The 19,181-nt window shown below is 36.8% G+C and overlaps 1 protein-coding gene across 2 annotated transcripts in view; it reads left to right on the top strand.

Annotated features, from left to right (window-relative positions):
• UBAC1 (UBA domain containing 1) overlaps positions 1–11,163 on the top strand; it is a 37,025-nt gene extending 25,862 nt beyond the window's left edge. For both annotated transcript variants that reach the window (XM_027869604.1, XM_027869603.1), the window contains 2 exons: positions 1,578–1,716; positions 5,882–11,163. In XM_027869604.1, coding sequence (XP_027725405.1) covers positions 1,578–1,716; positions 5,882–5,997 — 255 coding nt within the window. In that variant the 3' untranslated portion in view covers positions 5,998–11,163. The remainder of the gene's footprint in view (positions 1–1,577; positions 1,717–5,881) is intronic.
• Positions 11,164–19,181: the final 8,018 nt, after the last annotated feature.

Here is a 19,181-nt window from a genome sequence, read left to right as displayed (position 1 = left end):
TGGTGCTTGATGAAATGGTGTTTCTCTTTTTCTCATGAAGACCAGGCAGGAAACCTGGTGAGATGGAGTGTTGTTTTCTCTCCTTACCCTAAAGGCAGGAGACTGGGGTGATGGAAAGGTTGTCGAAAAAGGGAGCATGTAGAAAGAGAAGAGAAGGACCCAGTACCAAACCTTGGGGAATAAAAACAGAGAGTGGGATATGGATGATAATCCAGCCAGGGACACTGAGCAGGAGTAGTTAGACAGGAGGAGAATAAAGAGAGGATAGTCATGGAAACCCAGAACAAGAGGTAGTTAATATTGTTAAATACTTCAGAGAAGTCAAGGAGGAGGAGAAAGGCTGTGGAATTTGGCAATGAAGAGATCATTGGTAACTGGAGAGAGAGCAGTTTTAGTTGAGTGGTGAGATTGGAAGTCACTGCAGGAGCTTTAGAAGTGAGTGAGAGAAGAGGAAATGGAGTTAGCTTTTTCGAGGAGTTTGACTGAGAAAGGGAAAAGAGTTCTCAGATAATAGCTTTAGGAAATAGAGTCAAATAAAGGTTGTTTTTTTTTGTAGGATAAGAAAGTTTATAGGCAGCGGGGAAGAATAGGGAGAGATTGAAGATTAGAGAGAGAGTAGGAGGATGAATTTGAGATCACTCTGCTGAAAGAATTGGGGGGGGGGATTGGGTCCCAGATACATATAGAAGAGTTGGGGTTGGTGAGGATATGTACCTCGTTATCAGAGACCAGAGTAAATAAAGGAAGAAAGAATGGAATGGTAATGTCAAGGGGTTTTGAGATGCAGAGAAGAGGGAATTCATAGAAAATAGCCTCTATTTTCTCAAGCTTAAGAGAACTTCTGGGGAGTGTTACAGAGGATCAGTTAGGGAGAAGTGAAGGATTGCCTTGCTACATTTAGTGCCTGGTTAGAATTAGAGAACGTAATTTTTTAGTGAACACCATGCTGTGACTTCCTTTCTCTAGCCTCATTTAGCGCTCGGATGGAAGCAGAAGAAGCAAGTGGATAGTGGAAATATCCTAGGGTTAGAGCTAGGCAACACATGAGCAGTAGTAGGACAGTGAGCAAGAGACTCGAGACTAAAGGACAGTGTAGTATTGAATTGGTCAACTATAGGATTAATACTGTGAAGGGAGAAAAGTAAGTCCAGAGCAGTGGTAATGTCCTGAGAGGTTACTGAGAGAGGAAGACACTGGAAGTGATGATGAGGACAAAGAATAGGTTTAGGAGAGGTAAAGCATGGGGAAGATCATGCTGTTGCCTTTATTTTACAAGTGGAGAAACCACAGTAGTTAAACTGAATGATAGTAGCAGAAGCAACCATGGGAGTCAGATTTATAATTCCTTTTCTTCCAGAGCCTAATTTTCAGGGTACATCACTTTCAATCTAGACTTGGTTTAATTTTTATTTTTTACTTTCAATTAGTAAACATCGAGAATTTTTAAAGAACTAAGAAAATATTCCTTTATTGGGAACATAAAGTAATTGTTTATATATGTGGTTTACACCTTATTTTTAAAAAATTATGTTTGTTGGAGAACTAATTCCAATGACTACTACTCCTGAATTTTTCAGTGTGAATGGCTGCTGGGAGACAGAAAACCCTCACCAGAAGATTTAGATAAGGGAATTGATCCAGATAGTCCTCTCTTTCAAGCCATCCTTGACAACCCAGTTGTGCAGTTAGGACTAACTAATCCTAAAACCTTGTTAGGTAAGTATTACAGCATTTTGCACACAGACAAATGGAATCTTGGCTATTCAAAAAGATCACTTTTTTAAAAAAATTGAGAATTGATTTTATACTTTTAGCTCTCATTAGGCATTACCTCTCCTGTCTGGCATCCTCCAGTTCTAACACTTTATATCATGGTTACTGTGGGCAAGTTGCTTAACCTTTTTAAGTCTCAGTTTTCTCATCAATAAAATAATCTAATAATGTGTACATTACCCTTTAGGATAAGGAAAACACTTTATAACATTTAAAGTACTGTAGAAATATGAGGAGTTGTAATTTCTTAGGCAGGCCAAGATCTTGTGATCTAGAATATGACTCTCTGAGGACTTAGACATTTAGATCTACTAGAGAGTTACATATTCTACAGGACAAAAAAAATCAACAACAAAAAACTGGCCTGAATCTTTCTAACACTTAAAATCTCTTGTGAATGAATTAATTAACCATATTCGTGGCAGTCTCTACATGTGTGGCAGCATATATTAACAATCTTAGCCATAAGGATTGAATTGAATTAAAAAATTAGGAGCAATGTATGGTTTATTTCACGGTCTGGAAAAAAAAAATACAAAAGGAAACACATACTTGATAAATTTCTATAGGAATGTACATAGAGTTAAAAGGCATTTGCAGCTTTTAGCATAGACTTTTATGTTGGATCTGTCAAGGCTGAAATAGTAACTATGAAAACAAGACTTTGACTTGTTTGGAGCTTTGCTTTGTGGTGCAGCTGTGTTTTCAGTCAAAAAGAAAGTTCCTCTGGGGACAGCTAGGTGGCGCAGTGGATAGAGTACTGGCCTTGGAGTTAGGAGGACCTAAGTTCAAATCCAGTCTCAGACCAGACACTTGACACTTACTAGCGTGTGACCCTGGGCAAGTCACTTAACCCCAATTGCCTCCCCCCCCAAAAAAAGTTCCTCTCCTGGAAAAAACCCATCTGTATTAAGCCTACATCAGAATAAAATGTGTATGTGGGGGCTAGGTGAGTCTACATGTACCAGTAACGGAATTTTGATAGAATTTAGCTTCTGGTTTACATGTCAGTTCTCAAGTTAATAATTTCCTTATTTTTAAAAAATTATGTTTGTTGGAGAACTAATTCCAATGACTACTACTCTTGAATTTATGATATTACTTGGAATTATTTTGGTACCAGCTCTTAAATATTTCCAACTGGATTTTTCAAAATAAAATTGTATTGATGTGTTTTGTTTCTATATTACTTACATTTTCCAATGTGTATCTCCTTTCTTCCTTTCCCAAAGTGCCATCCCCTCTAACAAAGAAGAAAAAAAATTTGCATAATTAACAGACACATTGGAAAAGTGTGACATTATGTGTAATGAACCACACCCATAGTTCTCCACTTATAAAGAAGTGGAGGAAGGAGAGTACTTTTTCATGTCTCTTCTTTGGAGCCAAACTTAGTCATCACAATTCCATAGTATTCAGTTTCTATTGTTTTATTATTGTTCTTTCCTTCTACATTCTTGTAGGCATTGTGTATAGTTTTCCTGCTTCTACTTACTTCACTTTGCATCAGTTTATATCTTCCTCTGATTATCTGTATTTGGCATATTTATTGCTTTTCACAGCACAGTAATACCCCATTACATTCATGTATCACAACTTGTCAAACTGAATTTTAACTGACTTTCAGAGTACTTTAAATAAACTGCCATGTTTTGAAGGATACAAAAACTCTTGTTGATGAAAACTTAGTGTTAAATGAAATTTTATTGGTCAAAAGAGCTTTCTAACACTTGCACATTTTAAATTATAGAAATTTGGTTTGGTATTATATTTAGCTCCATGTTCTGGATCAGGTGAATAGTATAGTTTCTTTTTTGAAAAAATGCCAAGTATTTTAATAATGAACACTCTTATAAAACTTTGTAAGTTGGTTAATTGTTACTAAATTTCTTATCAAGAGCTTAATGAAATTTTGCTCACTGAGTTTTGACATGGAAAATCAAAGAATTTGAATTACAAGTTATTACAGAATATTCAGTCTTTATTTATTTGGTAGGAACAAAATTTGATGATATATTTGAAGCCTATAATTTCAAATGTGGAGTATTTGGGGGAAAACATTTAATCACTTTCTTAGGTATGTGCAGATATTACATATTCTGGGTAGAGATTGTAAAAAGGAATTATTGTAATTCTTTTATGATACTGGTAGAAATAATAATTGCCTTATGGGCTAGCCATGCACTGTCAGATTTTTACTTTATTCCTGTGGAAGAAGACAAGATTTGATGTGGCATAAATCTTAATCCATACAATAACAAACTTAAATAATAGGATCCTGTATTAGTATGGGGTTGAGTTCCACTTGACCTAAGATTATTGAGTCACTTAACCTGAGATTATTAAGTGTTTGCTGAATCAAAAAGGCCTATACACTTGTATTAGGCTACTTTTGGAAAAAGTAAGAATAAACATCTTTCTTGCTATAATTTTCTCATATCTATTGATCCAAAGTGTCTAGTCAATACTTCTATGTTAGTTGACACTTATGTTATGACAAGCTGCCTATTAGACATATCAAACAGAAATTCCTATAGGCATCTCAAATTAATATGTCCAAAATCAGAACTTGTTATTTTCCCCCAAAACCTGTCCCAGATTCTTGAACTTCCCTATTTCTGTAGAGGGTACTGCCATCCTATTTTATATATATATATTTTTTTATTTTTAGGCAATTGGGATTAAGTGACTTGCCCAGGGCCACACAGCTAATAAGTGTCAAGTGTTTGGTCTGAGGCCAGATTTGAACTCAGGTCCTCCTGATTTTAGGGCCGGTGCTGTATCCACTGCACCACCTTGCTGCCCCCTTGGCACTGCCATCCTTCTGGTTGCTTAGGGTCATAGCCTCAGAGTCATCCTTAACTCCTCACTTTCACTTGCTACCTTTGCCACTTTTGTCAATTCTAACCCTGAGAATCTTTCACATTTATTTATCCCTTTTTTTCTATTCACACAGCCAGTTCCTTTGTTCAGCCCTTTTCACTTCTTGCCTAGACTATTACAATAACCTCCTAGAGGGTCTTCTTCCCTCCTCACCTTCCCCTCCAATTGATCAGCCACATAATTGCCAAAGCAATATTCCTAAAGCATAGGTTCTGACCAAATCACTCCCCTGCCTAGTAAACTCCAGCAGTTCCTTTATGATAAAATGTAAACTCCCTTGTTTATAATTTAAAGTCCTTGACTCCAGCCAACCTTTGCAGACTTACCACATATCTTTCCTCATCACACACCTTTTGTCCCAGCCAAACTAGCCTTATTGCTATTCTGCATGTGATGTTTTATTTCCCCATTCCATGTCTTTCCACTCCCTTATCACCATAGGAAAATAGAACCTCTAGTTTTCTTTCAGAACTCACCTCAAAGTTATGAGGCCTTTCCTGATTCCACCACCTACTAATAACTCTCCTCTCTCCAACCCCTAAAATTGATTAAAAATATTTTAAAAATTATTTTTTTTTTATATCAGAGACACCATGGCATATTGCTGGAAGTCAGGAAGACCTGATTTCCTCTTACCTCTGCCATATACTGACTGTGAACCTAGACAATTCACTTAACCTCCATTATCCTGTGAGCTTCTTGAGAGCAAGGACAGTCTTTTGCCTTTTTTTGTCTTTCCATCACTTAGCACAGTGGCTAGTACATAGTAGATGCTTAATAAATGCTCATTGACTGACTTAACTTCTCAGTGCTATAGGGAACTCTTTAGGAATATAAGTTGCGGAGAATATCCTCACCAACATTGGCAAAGGAAGTTTCCTCACTATAAAATTCCCCATCACCAATGAAATCACAGATCTGATTCCCATTTCCATTCCTTATTTCCCATTCCATATTCTTACATATGTTCTTTTCCCTGATGAAATGTCAGTTACTTGAAGGTGAAGGTTTTCATTTCTGTCTTTGTATCCCCAGCTCAAAACACAGTACTTGGTGTATAGTAAACATTTACTGTTCTTTGATTGATCTGTGTATGTTCTCTTTATATTTAAGGATGTCCCCTTTATATTTAGAAAGTAGTTTTTTAAAAAACGCAAGCACTACATAATTACTAATATTTACTAAAGACATCATGAAGTGAATATTGTTCTTCCTTTTTCCACAGCATTTGAAGATATGCTTGAAAACCCATTAAATAGCACCCAATGGATGAATGACCCTGAGACAGGACCTGTTATGCTACAGATCTCCAGGATCTTTCAGACGCTGAACCGCACCTAGGGGGATGGACACCCCTCTATTCTGCTGCTTCCGCTGCCCACAGCTTCAGGTTCCTCAGAGAAGAAGGAGCTGAGGATTTGGGGGGAGGGGAAGAAAAGTAGCTTTTGGTATTTGGCTAGAGGTCCTCTCAGTTATACTTCTTAAACAAGAAAGAGTGTAGCTTAGGGCCAGCTGGAAATGTAGTTGCCTTATGGATTTGTTGGTAGTGGAAGAAAGGTTTGCATTCAGTTAGATTGAATAAAAAAATCCGTATCTCAAAAAATACTCATGCAAGCAACTTACATGGGATTGTTTGAGATAATAATGACTGCTCTGGTTTTATACCTTATTGCTTTAAAAAAAGAATTCGTGAGGGTAGTTTAGAAGTCAGTATTTTTACCATCTGACTGATGTTTACAAAAAGTGACTGACCACTTCAGTGAAGAATTAAATGATATACTCATCTCTAAAGAGTATTAAGTTATGATTATTAAAATGAAATGCTATTTGAATTGACCCTTAGAGTTTGATTTTAAAATCTAGATGTTATTTGAGAGAGCATGTTTCAATCCAAACTGTTAACGTCAGACATACTAATTTAAGTAGATTAATTCATAGGTTAAATTTCTTTAATAAATAGTTTTCTTTTTTCCTATTTTCTGTGTTAGTGTTGTTCTAGTACCCAAAGAAAAATTGTTACATTACTTTAAGCAATTCACATCTCACTATGTTAAAGATGCAGTATTTTTTTCTCTAACAGTTCATTTTGCCACACCAATATTTTCAATATCTACAGGGGTAGATTTCATTAATATGCAGACACATTTTGATGGTAAAAAGGCTGTTTTCTTTTAATTTAATGAGTTTAAAAATCATTAGAACACAATTTCCCCACATCCCCCCCTAGGAAAAGCAAGTTGTGTTACAGGCATTAAGCTAATAACTTTTCTGCCTCTTTGCCCTCTTTTTAAATTAAAAAAAAAATATTCTGTTCATTATAATTGCCAGAAGTAGTTGTCTTCTGAGAATGTTTTGGTTACTAACATTCTCTTGAAGGCAGCCAAATAACATCTGCCTTAATGCACTAACATATTTGCCTTGATTATTGGCTCCTAAATATTATCTGGCATTAGTTGGCTTACACATTGTGCAGTTACCGTTCTTCCATAAATAGTCAATGAATATAGAAGTCTTGTAGCTGAGAGCTTAGCTAGATGACAGTTCTAGTTAACCAGTCTGTAGAAAAGCATTTTTATCTCACTGACCAGGTATCTTCATGGTTTTAGATTTAAAACTTCAGGTCAGCAATATCAAGAATTATTTTTGCAGCTCTTTTAGGCATTTTCTGGTTCCCGTATTTGTTTGGAAAAAAAGATCTGTGTAAGACACTCCTGAACATATGTGTGAAGTGTTGCAAACGTATCTGTTCTCTAATAGTTTGTTCTTATTTTTCCACCATGCTTTCACTTAAAAGTGATCCCTTGGGAGTTTGGGCTTTTTTTTTTTTTTAACTCAAAGTCCTTAATACATTTATTTTTAACTTGAAAATCTGTGGAATAAATGATTTTCATTTCTTTCTTCTTCCTTGATAGAGAGTAATATTCCTCCGGTACTTCTCCCCCTCAAAAGAGTAAGTTTACAAGTCAGTATTTTTAGCATCTGACCAATTTGCAAAGAGTGACTGACCATCTAAGTGAGGAATTTAATGATATATTCATCTCTGAAGAGTAATCACTTCCCTCTCCCCCTTCAAAAAAAATGATGGGGGTAGGGAGAATGCTATACTTCTAAAATGATTAGTGATAATTTACAAAGTACTAACACATTACCTGTTTGACTCTATATAATATTTATGAAAGAGCAAAATATCTTAAATATACAAAATCCATGTTACAATGTAAAGTTTGGCTTTTAGTACAATAGGAATTTTTCATTTGTACTACAAAATGATTCTTTGTATAAAATTTATCCAAATAGTACACAATAACCCTTATTAAAGTAACGTCTCCCAGGTTGTGAAAATTTCCTGAGTTTATTGTTCCTTCTGTATACAGATTTTTAAGACCCCTGATTAAGAAAATTAACTAGTTTCATAAGCCTATTCTAGACTCAATTTGCTTCCATAAACTGAAATTACACGTGAAAAGAAAGCTGTTTTATAGCCAAAGAAGTACTGCATCTTTAAAATATCCCCAAACTGAGCAAATGTTTTTGTGTGTGTGTGTATATATATATTTTTTTTGCTGAAACTTAATTCAAGTTGTTTTAGAATGTTGATCTTTTAAATATTTGATAGGGAAAAACTAAAAGGTGGTTGCTTTGATGTGTCTCTTCAAAAGGGCAAATTACTATTTGGGCTGTATAGCTTCTGAAGATCATTACTTGTCTTGGTAGAGCTAATTGCTTCCAGTTGCTGGAAAATTAACAGTATTCTAGGTATATATAGTCCTTTGCCGAAGGCTCGATGTGAATGAGGACTTTATGTAGATTCAAACCAAATTATCAGACAATGCCACATAAGAAGCTAGTAAAATCAAACCATTAGTATACATACCTGTTTAGTATGCAGTCAGGGTCAAGGGTGTGTCTGTCAGGTGGCCAATTCAGCAGATTTTAGAGAGGAACCATGGAAATTGGCATCCAGACAATGGTTACCTTTTATGCTCATTCCACTGTGTTTGGAATATTGGTAATTCCATACGTTACTGATGGCGAATTTTTAAAATTCTCATACTAAAATTTTGGGTTGGGATTTGACAGACATAGGAAGAGGTTTCCAGTGGGGGACCTTGTAGGCAGGAAGAATATTGTTAAGTGCACTGTCAAAATTGATATTCTCTGTCCATGGAAAAGGATGGAATAATTATGTTTACAACTTCAGAGTTCAGCCTAGCATACATGGCAATATTAACATGCAGCTTACTGAATGAAGAGTTAAAGCCACTGCGACCACATGTCTGTGCATCATTCAAGCCAGACCTAGGGTGGGAATATGCACTATTTGATCTTAAAGAGAAGAGAAGATACAGAAAAAGAAAGGAAGACTAAGAAAATAGCTAATGAATCTTCAACAGTATTGATTCTTTTTGAATTGTTCTTATACCTGTTCTCCACCATCCCATTGGTTGACATAGACAATCTTTACCTTTTGATATTTACATGTGATTATGGAAAGGTATTTATTTATTTAATATATATATATATATAATTTATAATTTTGTCAGATCACAAAGCTTTGATATTTTTAATAGAAGTGTTCTATATGAAAGTTTGTTCTCAGGGCTTCATATTTATACTAACTTTGTAGGGAATGCAATATAGTTTGAAAAGCCAGTAATTATTTTACTACTGAAGCATTGGTTACTTGGTTTTAACTTGTCAGACAACCTCAATAGAGGCAGGTCCGGTGAGAGTTCCTTTCTTGTTGATTGGTATCTTCTAATGAAAGAATCCACAGGATTTGGTGTAAAAACTATGAATGTAAGCAAAAATAAGATGACTTATGGTGTGGGTCTAAATTTTAGAATTTATATGTACTTTGGGAGAAATGTTTGTAGTCTTGATAAGGTCTGTACACCATTAGATGAGATCTTTGATGCCTGAGTTGGGGAGTACCAAGTAGTACATGGTATCCACCAAATTATGGTACTAAAAACCACCATAGCAATGGACTATTCCCATATCTCACCTCTGGAGGACACAGCAGGAAGTGTGTTTGTTTGTTTCTTTTTTCAAAGTTATATTCTCAGGCAGTTCTAGTTGTGATGTCTTGATATTATTACTGGAGCTAGAGAAGACATGCAGACCACCTCACCCACCCATGTCTAATACCCCTTTCCTTGTAGTTGTTACAGTCTTTTGGGTTAAAACTTTCTCCTCATTGACTTCCAAGGTTAAATCTGAAAAGATAATGCCTTATCTTCTGAAGAACTGATTCAGTTGCCTAAAAGTGACTGGGCTATTTAAATTCTATTTTAAAAAATAAACCTTTTGAGAATATTGATGGGATCAAGGACTAGTCCCAGATGTCCTCTCTAACTGAACTGTAGGCTTCTCCAATAGTGGTTTTTACTGGAGTAGCTGTCTTGCTCCAGTGACTCTTGGCTCTATTATTGAGTGCTTACAAGATTGGTAAAATTCTCACCAGTCTGAAATTTTACTCCCTCCACCCCCCTTTTTTGTACAATCAAGCCTGTGCTTGCTACACAAAATGGTAATAGTTTGTTGCCTATGAGCATTTTTCATCAGAGATTATTAATTTACTCTGGAAATTCAGGTTATCCAGTGTGCATTTCCTTTGCTGAAATTTGTTCTATTAGTATCCCAGTCTTAACTAATAACAGAAGGTTATAGTTGTAATTGGGATGTTATATTTACCTCTTTAACAGTTTCCCAACCCTAGAATCTAAACACTTACATACCAATCCCTGGCTGAAACTTAAGGAAGGATTTTTGATAAATGTAAATGCATTAAATTCAACTTGAATTTTGTTATTGTTTTTGTACCATTGTGGTGTTCAGAGGTTTTGGGGGAGAACAATGTATAAACATCTACCAAATGAAATGTTAACAGCTGCTGGTGATGCCTGTATATTATTTTTTAAAGATGACTCTGAATATTTTGCTGGTTTAATAAAACATCAGAATGTGATTTGCAGTGACTAAAAGGTAGCTCTAGTGCTGCATTTTCATTTCACCTGGTTATAAAAATAATTGCATAGGTTTGGTACGCCATACTTTTTATATGAAAGTGATAGTGTGGCATGCACACTTGTTTTAAGATTTAATGTTACTCTGGAGCAGCTTAAGTTAGGTGGGTATAGCAAAAACTCTAGAATTCAGAGTTCATTCGACAGATATGGTGCTAGGAGCATGATTTAGTTATACAGCCAGTATTAATGATAAATATTTGAATTAATTTGGTGTGTGTATTTTTTAATACCACTGGCCTCCAGAAAGCAAATATTAATAATCCACTGAGCTGAGTTTTAACAAAGTCAGATTTCAGCTATTTAAGGAAATTTTCTAGGTAACACATGTTCATACGATAGATTGTTCCAACCTTGGTAGTAGTCATAAACTATGTTAACACAGTTTGCTAGGGGACTAGAATGATTACTGAGTCTTAATTCTCCTGCCCCTTCTACCACCCCCCCCCCCACACACTGACTGACAGTGTGTTGATAGGTGTCGTGTAAATTTTTAACATATTAAAATAAAAGTTTTTTGATTATATAAGCTGCTAGTAATTTTTTTGCAGGAGATGTTACTTTTAAAAGTCCTTATTTTAATAATCTTTGATCTCTCTTGACTAAAATGTAGTGTTTGTCTGTACAAATTGGAAAGTCATTAAGTCGACCTTTTCTTTTTGTGCAAGTGTTATTAAAGAGATGTAGAATAGGACATGATCTGAGAATACTGAATCTTTTATACACTTAGGAAATGAAATGAATTATCAAAAATTAATCTTTTTTACCAGATAGTTCCCTTTCTCATAGTACAACCTATTTGGTGTTGTAGATGAGTATTCCTTTTAAAGCAAAAACTTCAGAGAATTATAGCTGTTTTGAAGAATATCATAAAATATTTAGTGAACAGTGACAAGGAGGCACTGTGCTCTGTGAGATGCTATCATAATGTATGTGTGAATCTAAGGTCTTAAATAGCTAGGAGGTATAATACTGTTAAAGATAAGCTGATGGGAAGAAAATGACACAAAATAACTTCATAAACTACATAAATAGTTTGATTTCAGTGAGATGGTATCAGATGATAGGTACATCTGGGTTGATCAGAAAACCTGCTTGGAAGCAGTGGGTTTTTGTTTTGTTTTTGATGAATCATGGAGGAGAGGTATAAACTAATGAAGAGGGTTAATACAGGTGTGGAGGAATAGTAAAGGGGAAATAGTCTTATGTGTAGTTTTGTTTATGTAGGATAAAGTGAGAGAATGGAATGGAAGTTGTAATGGGACCTGGTACCCACAAATACTACATTTTAGCCCAGTTAGACAATGGGGAGTTGCCAGAGTTATTTGGTGTGGATGATTGATGCCCATGGCTATTGCACATAGATTGAATGAACTGAGTGAATTTGGAAATAGTGAGGTTGTAGCCTGGAAATGGGTCTGGTATACTCGTACTTGTCTTATCTTGCTTTTAAAAGTTCTCTGTCTTAGGGTGAGGCCTCGATGTTATGTGATGAATAAACTAGGATTGCTGAAGGCAAAGTTGTGAAGCCGGCCAAGTTAGTTTTTGTGCCCTAATGCTGACCCAGGCCTGCCTTCCTGGAAAAATGCCCAGAGTTTCAATTTTCATCCACCCTCTCCACTTTCAAAACTTTTTCTTTGCTACTAGTTGCCTTGAGAATTTTTCTGAGTGTTTTTAATTCACATAAGGTGATAATGATAGATAAAAGCATATCCCTAGGGAAGAATGCTTTAACCCAAACAAACACTACTCTAATGGTTGAATTTCAAGAATTGCTATGGGCCCACAAGGGAGATTTTTGGGCCAGGTAGATAGCTTCCTAGTGCTTTTCATATCACAACAAATAGATGGCTGCTTCCTCAGCCTCAACCTAAAACTAGCCCTAGGGATAAACCTCAACCTAAAACTAGCCCTAGGGATGAGTCTCAACCTCTGTATGTGACTGCTCTGTTGAAATTTGCTTTTGAATGAAAGCACTGCAGGGTGTAGTCAGCCTAGCCAAAAGATTCCTAATATGTTACTGTGCAGTGCTGGGCAGAGCCTGGTATTAGAATAAACGAATGGCTTCCCATACCCATAGCCTATTTTGAAAGTGCTGATATATAGAATCAGTGGAAAGGGCTGGATGTTCATTGTAGAGTTAATGAGATTGGGCCTTTTTTTTTTTTTCAGCCAGAAGTTATGGTGAGACAGTTCCTAACCTTTTGTCTCATGTCTAGTTGCCTCTAGGAGAGGTGTGTTAGAGCAGGGGTGGGGAACATGCGGCCTCAAGGCCACATGTGGCCCTCTAGGTCTTGAAGTGCAGTCCTTTGACTGTATCCAAACTTCAAGTTAAAAGGTTGCATTTGAGGACTCGAGGCCACAGGTTCCCCACCCTTGGGTTAGAGAGATTTGGCCTTTGTTAGATTTTCACAGAACTAACTGACTCTACAGGATATGGGATTTGGAAACAATTTAGTTTCTTAGGATTGTTGCTGCCAGAAACTCACTTTCCCCCAGAGGAGATGGTGAGTGGGGTCAACATGGATAAATGAAGTTTGGAGTTGGGAGGTCTGCAGTGGTGACTAAATCTTCTGTTCTTCAAACTCTGGGTAAGTTGCCACTAGAAAGATTCATTCCACAAACATTAAATACCTATTGTATGTAGAGCACCATACTAAGCCCTGGGGAGATAGGATCCTTGCACTTGTAGGATTTAAAGTTTGGTGGAGAGATGAAACACCAGCACAGATACCATGTAATATTATGTATCAGAGACTTACAACAGAATACATAATGTGAAATTCAAGAAGGGGAGATTATTGCTTTTTTAAAAAATTTTTTTCAATTAGTAAAAATTTATTTTCCCTTCCTACCTCCTTCTTCCCCACTGAAAAACAAAAACAAAATTCCTATAACAAATAATATACAATCAAGCAAATTCCCACATTGGTCATATCTAAAAATACATACCTATGTATATGTATACATGTAAGGGGTGTGTGTGTGTGTGTGTGTGTGTGTGTGTGTGTGTGTGTGTGTGTGTAGTGAGAGAGAGCATTCTATACCATGAGCCTATCACTTCTGTCAGGAAGTCATAGCATATTTCATCATACGTTGCCTGGGAGGGGAGGAGGAGATCATTATTGATTGAGGATCAGAGAAAGGCTTCATGGAGGAGTTGGCTTTATGGACACTGACAAATTGTGCTGTAAAATATGGAAAGGTATTTAATAACCAAAGAGGAAAAGGAAGATATTCCTGGCAAAGAGATCAGACTGAACAAAGGAGTGAGGCAGAAGGTCATAACATTTAACGGTCAGAGAATAATGAACAGGTTGTCAGAAGGGCAGAAGTTCTGTAAAGGAGGAACATGAGATAAAGCTGGAGAGTTGCAAAATGTATCTCTGTGTGTGTGTGTGTGTGTGTGTGTGTGTGTGTGTGTGTATGAGTGTGTATTGGAAAGAGGTGTTAAATCTTGAAAGTATTCAATCACCTGGCAATACTTTAGGCTATACAGCTAGATGCCTGTCAGTGACATTAGCCATTTTAAAGGCTCCAGCTCTTAGGTAGGATCACAGATTAAGAACTGAAATGACAGTTAAGAGATCATCTCATAGTCCAGAGGGTCTTGACCTTTTTTTGTTCCATGGTCCCCTTTGGCAGTCTGGTGAAAGGAAAAAAAAAAATTCACTCACCTCAGATTAAGAATTTTAGTCCAAGCAAAACCACTGATGGAAAATGAAGAGTTTACCTGGAAGTTCTGAGCTCTCTGTAAAAGAAGGTTTTGGGAGCAGTTGATTGTTCAGCACTCCAGCCCTTCATTCAGAGGAAAAAGAGAACTGAGGGAGCTGAGAAGGTGTTGAATACCAGGAGCTGATATTACAGTGGTCTAACAACAGTCATTTTACAGATGAAGACAGTTTCAGAGAGATGGCTGTTATGATTCAAACCCAGGTCCTCCACTGTACAATGCCTAAATTCTAAAGGTATTTTTAGAAGTGAGATCTCCCAAAGAGGTTGTGTATTCAAAAATCCAAGTTTTAAAAGTATTTAAGGGGGCAGCTAGCTACGTGTTGCAGTAGATAGAGTTCCGGCCTTGGAGTCAGGAGGACCTGAGTTCAAATGCAGCCTCAGACACTTCACACTCACTAGCTGTGTGACGCTGGGCAAGTCACTTAACTCCAATTGCCTCACCAAAAAAAAAAAAAAAAGCGAAAAAAGAAAGAAAAGTATGTAAGTTCAGGGGAAGAAATGGTTTCATTTTTGTATCCTTGGCACACAGTACTTTGTATCCCTGGTAGATGGTTGATCACAGTATAATGGATTTCAAACTGGAAGGGAGCTTACGAATCAAGTCCTACCTCTCATTTTTATAGATAAAGAAACTGAGCCTTGGGGAATTAAGGGACTTGATCAGTAGCAAGAGAGAGGATTCAAACGATGATCCTCTTAATTTTCTGCTATAGCACAATGATAATTAGGTTATTAGGTGAGGTCATCACTCTAATTCTTTAATATTTTCCTTGATGCCCAACCAGCAATAGGATGCAATATAAAACATACTGGATTAGAAATCGTGAAACCTTGGCCTAGACCTCACTTTGTCACTAACTAGTTTTGTGGTGCTGAGCCTCAGTTTTCTCAGTTTTGTGACAGGATTAGACTAGATGATCTGAAGTACCTTTTAGCACTGAATCTAGGATTCAAGGTCTATCAGTCTTTATAGAGCATGAAGCTCATGGAGCATGTTTAAAAACCAGTTTTTGCTCTTCTTACAAATGATAATTACCAAGTTGTAAAAAGTCTGAGCGTTAGCTATGAAATTGGATAAGTTGGTCAGTCAACAAGCATTTATTAAGTGTTTATAGATGTCAGGCACTGAGGATTCAAAAAAGAGCAAAAGCAGTTATGGCCCTCAAGGAGCTCATATTTTAATGATAGAGACAAACATAATAATAAGGTACATACCACACACATATGTGTATATATACATACATATATATATACATACATATATACACAGGGTAGAAAAAAAGTAATCTGAGAGGGGAAGGACTAGCAGGGAGGGGTGAGGGGGTACTGTATTGGGAAAGCTCTTCTGTAGAAGGTGAAATTTGAGCTAATTCTTGAAATAAGCCAAGGAAACTAAGAGCCAGGCAAGGAAGGAGAACATTCTAACCAGTGCAAATTCTCAGAGCTGGGAGATGGGAATGTTAAATGTGATAAATAGCAAGTATGCCACTGTCACTGTTGCTGGATTGTTGAGTGCATGGAAGAAAGTAGTGTTAAGTGTAAGAAACCTGGAAATGTAGGAAGGGGTTAATTACAAAGAGCTTTAAATGCCAAACAGGATGTTATATTTGATCATGGGGGGAATAGGGAGCCCTTTTCAGGGCTGCTCATTCACCTTTGGTGTCCATCTTCACCCAACTCTCACTTGTGACCCCAAGAATCTGTTGCGTTAGCACTAGCCACACCCTGGTAAACTATGTTGATAAATGAGCTAAACCAGGTTGAAGGTAATTGACAGACCTCAAATCTGTTGGTGAGTTTCGGGGATGTCTACCCCAAGCGTGCTCCAACTGAGTGTTTGGAGCTTGGTTAAGCATCTAAGATACCAAGGTCATCCACTGCACCCTGAGCCATCTCCAGTCATCTTGACCTTTGTCCTGACTCTGGATTACCATGACTCAGGAAGAAGGAGTGAGGTTGATGACTTTTATTCCTTGCTTTTTTTGGTGAAGCAATCAGGATTAAGTGACTTGCCCAGGGTCACACAGCTAGTAAGTGTGAAGTGTCTGAGGCTGGATTTGAACTCAGGTCCTCCTGACTCCAAGGCCAGAGCTCTATCCACTGTGCCACCCAGCTGCCCCTGAGGCTGATGACTTTATACAACTCTGCCTCACTTAAATCCAACCCAAGACATCACTCATGATGTCATTGGTCCTCTTTGAAAATAAAGGATGAACAACAACAATAGGCACCCACTGGAGCTGATTATTGAGTGGGAGTAGGGGTTCTATGGCTTTACCTACACTTTTTTTTTCTTGTTCAATATAGTGACCTGTTTTTATTAAGGTTCAAATAGATTCTTTTTTTTTTTTAATCTTTTCAGGCATTTATTTATTTCTTTGTCTTTTTCTTTTTTTTCTTCCACTTTTTTTATTAATTTATTTTGAATTATCAACAATCACTTCCATAAGCTTTTGAGTTTAAAAATTTTTCCCCCTCCCTCCCCACCTCCCTCTCCTAGATGGCATGCAATCTGATATAGGCTATATATATACATTCCTTTTAAACATATTTTCACATTAGTGATGTTGTAAGTAAGAATTAGAGCCAATAGGAGGAACCACCAGAAAGAGGAAACAAAACACAACAGAAGGAAAAAAAAATAGCAAATAGTATGCTTCAATCTGCATGCAAACTCCATAGTTCTTCTTTGGATGTGGATAGCATTTTCCATTACAAGGCCTTTGGGGATGTCTTAGATCCTTGTATTGCTGAGAAGGGTTAAGTTTCTCAATATTAATCATCACACAACATGGCTCACTCATTGACCAAAGCACAAGCCAGGAAAGGAGTAACACCTCTCCTTGGATCATACCACCTTGGAAGAACTGAAAACTTATAGGTGCTAGAAGTATCTCTGAAAACAGTTGCACAAAACCCCTGAAGCTTGGGACAGTACACCCTCCACATGGGAAGCAGAGCCTACCTTAACAAAGAGTTAAAAAGTCAAGTAATTGTCTGGGAACGTGAGCAAACAGCGAGAAAAAACTCCAACTATAGAATCTTACTTTGATGACAAAGAAGATCAAAACATACAACCAGAAGAAGATAACAAGGTCAAAGCTCCTACATCCAAAGCCTCCAAGAAAAAAGATAAATTGGTCTCAGGCCATGGAAGTGCTCAAAATTTTTTTTGAAAAGCAAGTAAGAGAAGTAGAGGAAAAATTGGAAAGAGAAATGAGAGTGATGCAAGAAAATCATGAAAAACAAGTCAACAGCTTGTTAAAGGAGACCCAAAAAATACTGAAGAAAATAACACCTTAAAAAATAGACTAATCCAAATGGCAAAAGAAGTCCAAAAAGTCAATGAGGAGAAGAATGCCTTCAAAAGCAGAATTGGCCAAATGGAAAAGGAGGTTCAAAAGTTCACTGAAGAAAATAATTCCTTAAAAATTGGAATGGAGCAAATGGAAGCTAATGACTTTATGAGAAATCAAGAAATTATAAAATAAAACCAAAAGAATGAAAAAATAGAAGACTGTGAAATATCTCATTCTAAAAACAACTGACCTGGAAAATAGATCCAGGAGAGATAATTTAACAATTATTGGACTACCTGAAAGCCACGATAAAAAAACAGAGCCTAGATATCATCTTTCAGGAAACTATCATGGAAAACTGCCCTGATATTCTAGAACCAGAGGGTAAAATGGAAATTGAAAGAATCCATTGATCACCTCCTGAAAGAGATCTCAAAAGGAAAACTCCTAGGAATATTATAGCCAAATTCCAGAGTTCCCAGGTCAAGGAGAAAACATTGCAGGCAGCCAGAAAGAAACAATTCAAGTACTGTGGAAACACAATCAGGATGACACAAGATTTAGCAGCTTCTACATTAAGGGATCTGAGGGCTTGGAATATGATATTCGAGAGGTGAAAGGAATTAGAATTGAAACCAAGAATCACCTACCCAGCAAAACTGAGTATAATCTATGAGGGGAAAAAATTGTCATTCAATGAGATAGAGGAATTTAATACATTCGTGAGAAGCCAGAGCTAAATAGAAAAATTGACTTTCAAATACAAGACTCAAGAGAAGCATGAAAAGGTAAACAGGAAAGAAGAGGGAGGGGGAGTGGGATAGGATGGAGGGAAATATAGTTAATCTTTCACAACATGACTATTATGTAGTCACATTGCATGACTACATATACATAACCTATATCAAATTGCTTGCCTTCTCAATGAGGGTGGGTGGGGAGGGAGGAAGGGGGAGAATTTGGAACTCAAAGTTTAAAAAACAAAGGTCAAAGATTGTTTTTACATGTGACTGGGAAATAAGATATACAAGCAGTGGGTTATAGAAATCTATCCCGCCCTACAGGAAAATAAAAGAGGAATGAGATAAAAGAAGAGGGGGATAATAGAAGAAAAGGCAGATTAGGGGAAGGGGTATTCAGAATGCATACCATCTGGGTATGGGGGAGAGGAGAGATGGGAGAAAAATTGGAACTCAAAATCCTGTGGAAGTGAATGTTGAAAACTAAAATTAATTAATGAAAAAAAAGAAATGATGAGCAGGAAGATTTCAGAAAAACTTGGACTTACATGAACTGATTCTGAGTGAAATGAACAGAATCAGAACATTGTACACTGTAACAGCAACATTGTGCGATGATCGACTATAATAGACTTAGCTTTTCTCAGCAATATAATGATCCAAGACAATTTCAAAAGACTCATGATAGAAAAGCAGTGACTTGCTTGAGCTCTCCCCCAAAC

Source organism: Vombatus ursinus, unplaced genomic scaffold, assembly GCF_900497805.2.
Source record: "Vombatus ursinus unplaced genomic scaffold, bare-nosed wombat genome assembly UNPS02014793.1, whole genome shotgun sequence".
NCBI classification, from domain to species: domain Eukaryota; kingdom Metazoa; phylum Chordata; class Mammalia; order Diprotodontia; family Vombatidae; genus Vombatus; species Vombatus ursinus.
Note: the sequence above shows the minus strand (reverse complement) of the source record. Positions and strands in the feature narration are given on the sequence as shown.